This window comes from Cyphomyrmex costatus, unplaced genomic scaffold (genome assembly GCF_001594065.2).
Source record: "Cyphomyrmex costatus isolate MS0001 unplaced genomic scaffold, Ccosl1.0 scaffold1002, whole genome shotgun sequence".
NCBI lineage: Eukaryota > Metazoa > Arthropoda > Insecta > Hymenoptera > Formicidae > Cyphomyrmex > Cyphomyrmex costatus.
Genome location: NW_017274958.1, coordinates 98 through 10,315, shown reverse-complemented (window position 1 = coordinate 10,315; position 10,218 = coordinate 98). Strand labels below are relative to the sequence as shown.

General features: G+C 35.1%; 1 protein-coding gene across 1 annotated transcript; it reads right to left on the bottom strand.

Moving 5' to 3' along the window:
- Positions 1-6,716: 6,716 nt before the first annotated feature.
- LOC108772319 (uncharacterized protein K02A2.6-like) lies at positions 6,717-10,010 on the bottom strand. Its single transcript, XM_018537842.1, has one exon. It carries the CDS (start codon positions 10,008-10,010, stop codon positions 6,717-6,719), a length of 3,294 nt encoding a protein of 1,097 aa, XP_018393344.1.
- Between the last annotated feature and the right edge of the window lie 208 nt (positions 10,011-10,218).

The window sequence follows — 10,218 nt, the reverse complement described above, 5'->3', positions numbered from 1 at the left end:
TTTTACATTTATTTAATAATTTTATTTTATATATGCGATTGCGTTTGACGAATAAAGAATAAATATGTAAAATTGACGCGTTAATATTACACGGTTAGTGAAAGCAGCCTTGGGGATTGTTTTGATGTGCAAGGGCGGACACGAGTCGCACGTCACCCCCTCACCCGGCTCACCGATAATAAACCGTGCTGTTATCATTTAAATATGTTATTGTTTTAAGTTCTACTGACTGCTGACCGATATGACGCATATTTAAAACTATCGCAGTACTATCACGAGTTAAATTCTTAATATATTACTACGAAAAGTAACTGATTATTAATTAAAGTTGCTAGTACAAAGTGAATATACAAAAAGTGTACGTGACTTTCGGCTCGAGCGTAAGAGTTTGTGAACTCAGGATTGTCGTTATTGTTCGCCCGTGTCACTGCCAAGTCATATTGTTCGTATTAATTGTTGAGATTCCGGTTTGTTTAAGATTAGAGTCGAGCCGCGTGTCACCGTTCAGCATTAGGCTGTCGGTGTGTTGGAAGTTCTTAGAGTCGAACATTTAAGTACCGTCGTCGACGACCTTGCCATTGTACTTTCTGTAAAAAAGTAAACTTGTCGTCGACGCTCGACCCCGGTATTCTATAAATTACGTCAACTCATGTATCGACGCGAACTGAATAAAGTGGAAACTCTTTGTCATTGTTAATATTAATTGCTGCCTGATTATTTCTGTCTGCCTCTACCTCGTTCTCCGACATTGTTTCCCGCATAGCGCGAACCACCAATTTCGTTGGCTGAGCTAGCTGAGCCAGTCCGTCGCGAATTCCGTTGCTCTGTAATTTCTTTGTCCGAGCGTAACATCTTAATTTAGTGCGAAGAGTGGCACGCTCTCTCGTGCCTGGCGCCCAACGAAAATTAGTACGGCTCGAATATCGTAGCACATAAACTTTAAGGAAGAACCGCACTTTTGCTAATTATATTATTGTGTCCACCTTTTTGAGCTATCGCGTAAAAAGAGCAGCGGATGAAAGGACGAAGTTGTGCCGTTCCTCAAAAGTACGGTCACAATATATATAGTGAAATATCGGAATATAGAGGAACTATGTGCCCAGGTATTCACTATCGAGGAATTAAGTGTCTAGATGTTGTCTATATGTTCGTCGTCGAGGAAGTAAGTGTCTACGTGTTTGATTTCGATGAAGTGAGTGTCTAGGGATTCGCTGTCGAGGAAATAGGTGTCTAGGTGTTCGCATTCGAGGAACTAAGTGTCTAGGTGTTCGCCTTCGAGGAAGTGAGTGTCTATGTGTTCGACGTCGAGGAAGTGAGTGTCTAGGTGTTCGCCTTCGAGGAACTGAGTGTCTAGGTGTTCGCCTTCGAGGAACTAAGTGTCTAGGTGTTCGCCTTCGAGAAGGTGGGTGTCGTCTACGTGTTCGACGGCGAGGAAGTGAGTGTCTACGTGTTTGACGTCGAGGAAGTGGGTGTCTAGGTGTTCGCCGTCGAAGATATGGGTGTCTAGGTGTTCGCCGTCGACGAAATAAGTGTCTAGGTGTTCGCCGTCGACGAAATAAGTGTCTAGGTGTTCGCCGTCGAGGATATGGGTGTCTAAGTGTTTGCCGTCGACGAAATAAGTATCTAGATGTTCGCCGTCGAGCAAGTAGGTGTCTACGTGTTCGCCTTCGAGGAAATGGGTGTTTAGGTGTTTGTAAGAAACAATGTGTCGTCGTCGCCGTCGTCGTCGCCGTCGTCGTCGCCGCCGTCGTCGTCGTCGTCGTCGTCGTCGTCGTCAGCTACGGAGAGAGGAAATGCATTCTGGAAATTTTGGCGCAAGAGATATAAATGTGTATCTATGGGTGCGATCGAGTTGCCACTACGAATGCTTCGAAGCGTTTGATTAATCAATCAGAAGAAAGAATTTTACAAATTAACCAATCATGTAATGCTTCGAAGTATTCGTAGTGGCAACTCGACCGCACCCTATAATATCGATCTCTGCGATTTGTAAGATCGATAAAGTCGGATTGAGTCTCGGCAATAACAAAGGATTGAGGTTAAGAAATTTGTCACATCGATGGCATATAAAAACATATAAGTGAGGTAAAATAAATAAATTTTCTGATCATTTATCTGATTATTTTATGAAATATGAAATAATTTATTAAAGTTGCAATATCCTTTCGTACGCAGGATTATTACAAAAATTTTAATTAAGAGCGTACGCAATGCAGTAAGAAGTGAAGATTTAAATATTCTCGATTTAACGCAATCTGACGTGATTGGTGGCTCGGCATCTCTTTGTTACATTCACACATTTTGAAATCACCAAGCACGCTTCTGGTTTGTGGAATTACCGTGAAATTATTAAAACATCTCTTCGATATCGTATCAGATAAGTTTTATAATATATCTATTAACCTGTTTTTTCTGTTGTCTATATAAAATTTGTTAAAAAAGAACTGATTCTATGTGTTGTATTTTAATTACAGATTTTGAAAGAAAAGACCTGATTCCAATCTGTCAGTACATCAGGAGACGCGGTAGCGTCTCCGGCCATGTTCAAAAACTCTGAGACGCTACAAGTCTCTTATCCCGAGCCAACAAAGTCCATTTTTGGGAGGTGCATAATTACTAAAATATAAAAAAATTTGAATCGAACGTTATATATCCTGAAAGGCATCGTCACGAGTAATTTGAGCCAAAAAAATTTTATATCGGTGAAGCCGTTCTGGAGATATAAGCTGTCGAAAAGTGGTGATTTTAACGAAAAATTAAGAAACGTCTCCTTCTCCTTCTCCTTCTCCTTCTTCTCTGTCCGCATTTTTAAACTTTCCAACATCCTCTCTCACCTTTCACTCGCACCTCCACCATTTTTGGCCCAACAAACCTTCTCCACTCGCCCCTCCCCCACCCCCCACCACTGACTCCCGCCACCCCTCTCTTTCGCCGTAATTTACACTTTCTCGTTATTACAACTTTTTAACTTCCTCTCTCATCTTTCACTCGCACCTCCACCATCTTCGATATTACTACGAAAAGCAACTGTTTTACATCTATGTTCAAAAATAGATCCTCGCAAATTAAAAAACCCAACAAATTTAAACCTTTGAAAACTAACTTTTTCTTTCTTAAAGATTAAAGGTACCATTTGTGTTTTACTCTTTAATTTGGTAAAATTTAACTTGGCGCCAACTGTTGATATCAAATCTTGTATACAAATGATAAATGTCATTAAAATTAAGTAAGTAATAAGGTAGAATAACTTGGCGCCGACTATTGATATCAAATCTTTTATACAAATGATACATGTCATTAGAATTAATTAAATAAGAATAATATCACGTAGGTTTTTAAAGATGGTTCTACTAAACAGCAAATGTGATTGGTCAGTTTCACAGTCGATTAAGTAATTGACGTCGATGAAACTGGCCCAAATGGTTTTTTGTCCAGCAGCACCCACTCTTAGCGCTTTTTTCTACCTTTTTTTTAAAAAGGTAAGTTTATATGGTATATACATACAAAAGATACATGTCATTAGAATTAAATAAGTGTATAAGGATGGTACCTCTTAGATCTTTAGAGATAGAATTTTTAAAGACTAGTTAATTAAACGATATATTTTATGGGAAAAATCCATATTATATGACAAGATAGTGAAATAAAAGAAGGGAGGATGCAATGTATCGAAGTTAGTATAAATTGTATATTTATATAGATATTTTAATATCAGTTACTTTCGTGATAATATATTATGTTAAAGTACAGATGTATCAAAAATATATATAAAAAATGATTTAAAGAATAATTTAAAAATATATTGTATATATTATATATGAAGGAGCGTGAAAATGATGAGTGGTAGGGCGTATCTGATACGATTGGAATCAATATTGTATCAGATATTTTTAGAATCTCTATTAATTTGTTCTCTCTATTTTTTACATAAATATAAAAGGACAGATTCTTTGTACTCATTTATAATTTGAGATTTATTGAAAGGAAAAGCCTGAACCAATCTGTCTATATATATCTTTTACTAAAATATCAAGAAAATTATTTATCAATGTCCTTAAAAGGAAATGTGTACTAAAAAAAAAAACAAATAATACTTTATTTGGCGTAATCTTGATATATATCTTTTACTAAAATATCTAGAAAATTATTTGTCAATGTCCTTAAAAGGAAATGTATACTAAAAAAAAAAAACAAATAATAGTTTATTTGGCGTAATCTTGATTTTCTCATTACTGTGTTTATTTTTTGAGCTGCCGTTTACTATATTATCATTTATTTGTCTGATAGTTATCTCAAAATTATTCTATGAAATAATGTATTATTTATCAGCATATACTTGTAAAGATATTGTAAAAAATAGATGATAAATAATAAATTATTTCATAGAATAATATTGAGATAACTATTAAATATAAAGGTATATTATACCGACAGACTGGATTCAGGCCTTTTCTTTCAATAAATCTGAAAATAAAATACAGTATATAGAATTAGTTTTTTTCTAATTATGTAGAGAAAAGAGAGGACAAATATTAGAAAACTTATTTAATACGATATCGAAGAGATCTTTTAATAATTTCACGGTAATTCCATGAATTAGTAGCATGCTTGGTGATTTTAAAATGTGTGAATGTACCAAAAAGATTTCAGGTCAGCAATCACGTCAGACGGTTACATTAAGTCGGAAAGATTCATAATTCATTCCTACTGTTTTGTAAAAATAACAGACTTTTTCTTTCAATCTGAAAAAAAAGACAGTACAAAGAATCAGTTCTTTTACAATTATATAATATAAAGAATAGAGAAAACAAATTAATAGAAATCCTAAGCGTATCTGATACGGTTGGAATCAATATTGTATCAGATAATTTTAGAATCTCTATTAATTTGTTCTCTCTATTATATACATAATTATAAAAGAACAAATTCTTTGTACTGAATTATAATTTCAGATTTATTGAAAGGAAAGGCCTTAACCAATCTGTCTGTATATATCTTTTACTAAAATATCCAGAAAATTATTTGTACATTTCCTTAAAAGGTAATGTGTACTAAAAAAAAAAAAAACAAATATAATAATTCTTTATTTTACGTAATCTTGATTTTCTCATCACTGTGTTTATTTTGTGAGTTGCCTTTTATTATATTATTATTTATTTGTCTGGTAGTTATCTCAAAATTATTCTATGAAATAATGTATTATTTATCAGCATATACTTGTAAAGATATTGTAAAAAATAGATGATAAATAATAAATTATTTCATAGAATAATATTGAGATAACTATTAAATATAAAGGTATATTATACCGACAGACTGGATTCAGGCCTTTTCTTTCAATAAATCTGAAAATAAAATACAGTATATAGAATTAGTTTTTTTCTAATTATGTAGAGAAAAGAGAGGACAAATATTAGAAAACTTATTTAATACGATATCGAAGAGATCTTTTAATAATTTCACGGTAATTCCATGAATTAGTAGCATGCTTGGTGATTTTAAAATGTGTGAATGTACCAAAAAGATTTCAGGTCAGCAATCACGTCAGACGGTTACATTAAGTCGGAAAGATTCATAATTCATTCCTACTGTTTTGTAAAAATAACAGACTTTTTCTTTCAATCTGAAAAAAAAGACAGTACAAAGAATCAGTTCTTTTACAATTATATAATATAAAGAATAGAGAAAACAAATTAATAGAAATCCTAAGCGTATCTGATACGGTTGGAATCAATATTGTATCAGATAATTTTAGAATCTCTATTAATTTGTTCTCTCTATTATATACATAATTATAAAAGAACAAATTCTTTGTACTGAATTATAATTTCAGATTTATTGAAAGGAAAGGCCTTAACCAATCTGTCTGTATATATCTTTTACTAAAATATCCAGAAAATTATTTGTACATTTCCTTAAAAGGTAATGTGTACTAAAAAAAAAAAAAACAAATATAATAATTCTTTATTTTACGTAATCTTGATTTTCTCGTCACTGTGTTTATTTTGTGAGTTGCCTTTTATTATATTATTATTTATTTGTCTGGTAGTTATCTCAAAATTATTCTATGAAATAATCTATTATTTATCATGGTATAATATATGTACTTGTAAAGATATTGTAAAAAATAGGACAAATGTAATAGAGACCTGATAAATAATGAATTATTTCATAGGATAATATTGAGATAACTATCAAATATAAAGTTAACCCCAAAAATTTGAACTTTTCTAAATTAAAATGATTATCTAATAATGTAACATAATAATTTAAACTTTAATACTTTAAATGATATTATTTAATATAATATATGACCACGAAAAGTAACTGATATATTACTAAATGTGCCAGTTCAAAGTAAACATACATTATGTTATTTTCTATGTTATTGTTGTAACTTGAAGGAGGATTGTAAGTAAATAAACTGACTCGCAGATTCCTTATTCCAATCACGATATATATATATTATAAATCCAATCGCTGTCTATTACAAGAACAATCGTATGAGTATATAAAAGCGGGAAGTCCGCGTGTACGACTCGCTCGTTGCCTCTCTGTCAGTGTTGCCACACAGCCAAAATTAAAATTGTAGGGTAATTCAATCGGCCAATGAACGAACGGATATAACAGTCTCCCACGCTTATTAGAAAGAAGGTAACTGCTTAGACATATCTGGAAAAATAAAAGACAGAAAAAAAAGAAAGATAATAGTTTCCTCATTTGGGAACAAAACTGTCTAAATATGTCGGAGGTTTACGGATCCTCTCAGATCTGCGAAGTGGTGGATCTTGGTTCTGGCTTTCCCTTATGGCACTTTCTCCGATTGGTGTCTGAATATTTTGCGCTGCCGGAACAGGGTCCTTCTCTGGGGCTTGTACCTGGAGGGGCTGCTCTTCAGTTCTTGGTTGGGGCTCTGGTATGTTGTCTAGTAATGGGTACCAGTTCCTGGTTACTGGACCAAAATGGACTGATTTCCTTTCAGGTTTTTCCTTAGGGACTTCACTCTGACGTAGCTGATTAATGTGTCTCTTGATGAGATATCCTTCGTCTAAATGTATCAAATAATGTAGTCGACCTAACTTTTTCGTGACTACGCCAAGTTTCCATCGTTGAGTTCCACTGTATGCTCGAGACTGTACTCTGTCTCCCACGCTTAATTGACTTACATGACATTCTTGAGTGGACGTCGACCTTATGCTCGGAGGGCGTAATAAATCTAGACTTGTTCGAATTTGCCTGTTTAGATAAATCTCCGATGGACTTTTACCACAGTGTAATGGTGTGGCTCGGAAACGATATAGAATGTTTTCTACTTTTGAAGTCATTGTACTTGGATCGGATTCCATTGCTTTCAACTTCTTCTTGAGAATTTGAACGTACCTTTCTGCTAACCCGTTAGTTGCTGGATGTCCTGGGGCAATGAATTTTTGAAAGATGCCATTTCTTTGACAGAATTGTGTAAATTCCTCACTTTTGAATATTGTCGCGTTGTCGGATACCAAGACTTCAGGTGTTCCATGTGAGCTAAAAATATTTTCTAGAAAACGGATAGTTGAAACAGACGTTGGGGTTCCTTTTGTGATTCTAACTTCCGGCCATTTAGATTTGGCGTCAACAAGAACAAGGAACTGATGACCTTGAAATGGTCCGGCGTAATCTATGTGAACACGCTGGAAGTTGGACTCGGGCTCTTCCCAATGGTGGAGTGGAGCCTTTCGAGGATTATTCTGTCCTTTCGTACATTCTAGACATGAACGTACTATCCCTTCGATATCTTTATCGATGTTCCGCCAGTAGCAATATCGCCTAGCTAACTTCTTCATTTTTGAAATGCCAAGGTGAGTATAGTGCAGCTCTTTCAAGATCTCTGGACGTAATGAAGTGGGAATGAAGATTCGATGACCTCGGAAGATAATACCATTATGCAGGCTGTAAATTGGATCATATGTTTCTCCAGATGCTAAGTTTTCTTTTAGCTGTGATAATTCTTCGTCTTTTATGGTTTCTTCTGCGATGGTTTTGCTAGTGATAACTGTAGTGGATATTTGATTGATTATCTGGTCGTTGATTTCTTCATCTTCATCCTGTGCGGTTGACTTGATTTCTAATGATGCGCGCGACAAATAATCGACGTTACCATGGTCCTCAGCTTTACGATGCTCTACTTTATAATTGAAATTGCTTAGAAATGTTGCATATCGCAGTAATCGTGCGGAAGTGATCGCAGGCAGTTTTGTGTTATGCTGGAAGATTCTGGTTAGAGGACGATTGTCCGATATTAGTGTAAACGGTCGTCCGTATACGTACCGATAGAATTTCTGGATTGCAAATATAATGGCGAGGGCTTCCCTGTCCAACTGGCTGTAATTTTGTTCGGCTCTCGTAAGGGAACGAGATACAAAAGCTACTGGTTTTTCTATGCCTTCTACAATGTGTGACAGTACTCCCGCGATTCCTGTTGGGCTCGCGTCACATGCTACTGTGACTGGGAGAGAAGGATTATACGGCATTAATACCCGGTCACTGGCAATTTCTTCTTTTAATTTAATAAATGCTGCCTCACAGCTGGATGACCAAGAGAAATTCTTTTCCTTCTGTAATAGTTGTCGAATCGGGTATGTAATTGTGGACACATTTGGGATAAACCTGGAATAGTACGTAATTAATCCCAAAAATATTTTTACATCTTCAGTATTCTTAGGTTTCGGTGCTTCTAGAATTGCTTTTACTTTGTTTGGGCACTTCGAAATTGTGTTTTCTTCTATTATGTATCCTAGATAAGAAATCTTCTTTTCGAAAAATCGACATTTCTTTTGATTCAAATGTAAATTATATTTCTTCAGTCTTTCCAGGCAAGCAATTAATCGCTGTTTACATTCTATGTATGTTGAGCCACTCACTACGATGTCGTCGAAATAAGTGGTTATCCCGTCGAGATCACTTAGAATTTGATCTAAGATTCTATGGAATTCGCTGGGGGCTGTTTTGATTCCAAAAGACAGCCGATTCATTTTATAGGTACCTCGGTGGGTTGATATGGTTTGAATAATCTTGCTTTCTTCATCCACTGCAACATGCAAGTATGCTTTGAACAAGTCAAGTGTGCAGAAAAACTTTGCATTTCTAAGACTGTTTAGAATTTCGTCAATTCTTGGAATCGGATAATGAGCTCCTTTTAGCTGGGGGTTTACTGCAATTTTATAATCAACACATAACCGAACAGAACCATCTGGCTTCGGAATAACTACTAAAGGTGATCCCCAGTCGACGCAATCAATTTTTGAAATAATGCCTTGAGCTTCTAATGTATCTAATTCTGTGTCGACTTTATCTCGGAGTGCAAATGGAACATCACGAGCTTTTAAGAACACGGGTTTTGCTTCTTCCCGTAGTTTCAATGAGCAGGTGAAATTTGGGATGCATCCTACTTCCGGTTCGAAAATATCATTGAATTGTTGCAGGATTTTGATTACGTCATCTTTATGTGTATTTAGGCAATTAATCGATTCTGAACACATAGATTCTGGAATGTGAGTTTTATCTAGATCGAGTAAATTAATTCTTAAATGCCGGATCCACGTTCTGCCAAGTAGTGGAGTGCCGCTTTCGACAATAAACATAATTTCTTTTGTTTTTGCTTTTGATGCTTTATATTCAATTGGGACCTCTGTAACTCCTAATGGTTGAAAGATTTCTCCTGTATATGAACGAAAACGAATTTTTGTTGAATGCATCGGTGTTGACAAATTTAAAGTATCGTAATGGCTCTTTGGCAAAAGAGTAAATCCTGCTCCTGAGTCTACTTCAAATCTTTGTGCTTTCTCTTCGATATTTATGTCTGCGTAGAACTTCTTTGTGTTCTTTGCTTCCACAGACGATTTTTCATAAATATCAACTATTACCTCGTTGATTCCGTAGAAATCTTGAATGCTGTTAGTATCGTTGAGCTTCTTGTTATCTTCCTGAGTGTCCGTCTCAAGCGTAAGTGTATCGCTATTTTTTGATTTCATTAATGTCGAAATGCAGACCTTTTTTACGTGACCTGTTTTATCACAAGCGTGACATTTTAAGTTATTGAAGTTGATGCGACAATCTTGTGTTTTGTGGTTGTTACGACCACAACGAATGCATACATTTTCTAATCCTAGGGCGCGATAATTGATTCTGCTTTTAGACCGTGCTTGACTATTTGAACGACTTTTACCAGGGTTGTTCCGG

What these genes read in the sequence shown, in the direction of transcription:
- LOC108772319 (XM_018537842.1), bottom strand. Translation starts at nt 10,010, where the DNA reads ATGAAATCAAAAAATAGCGATACACTTACGCTTGAGACGGACACTCAG.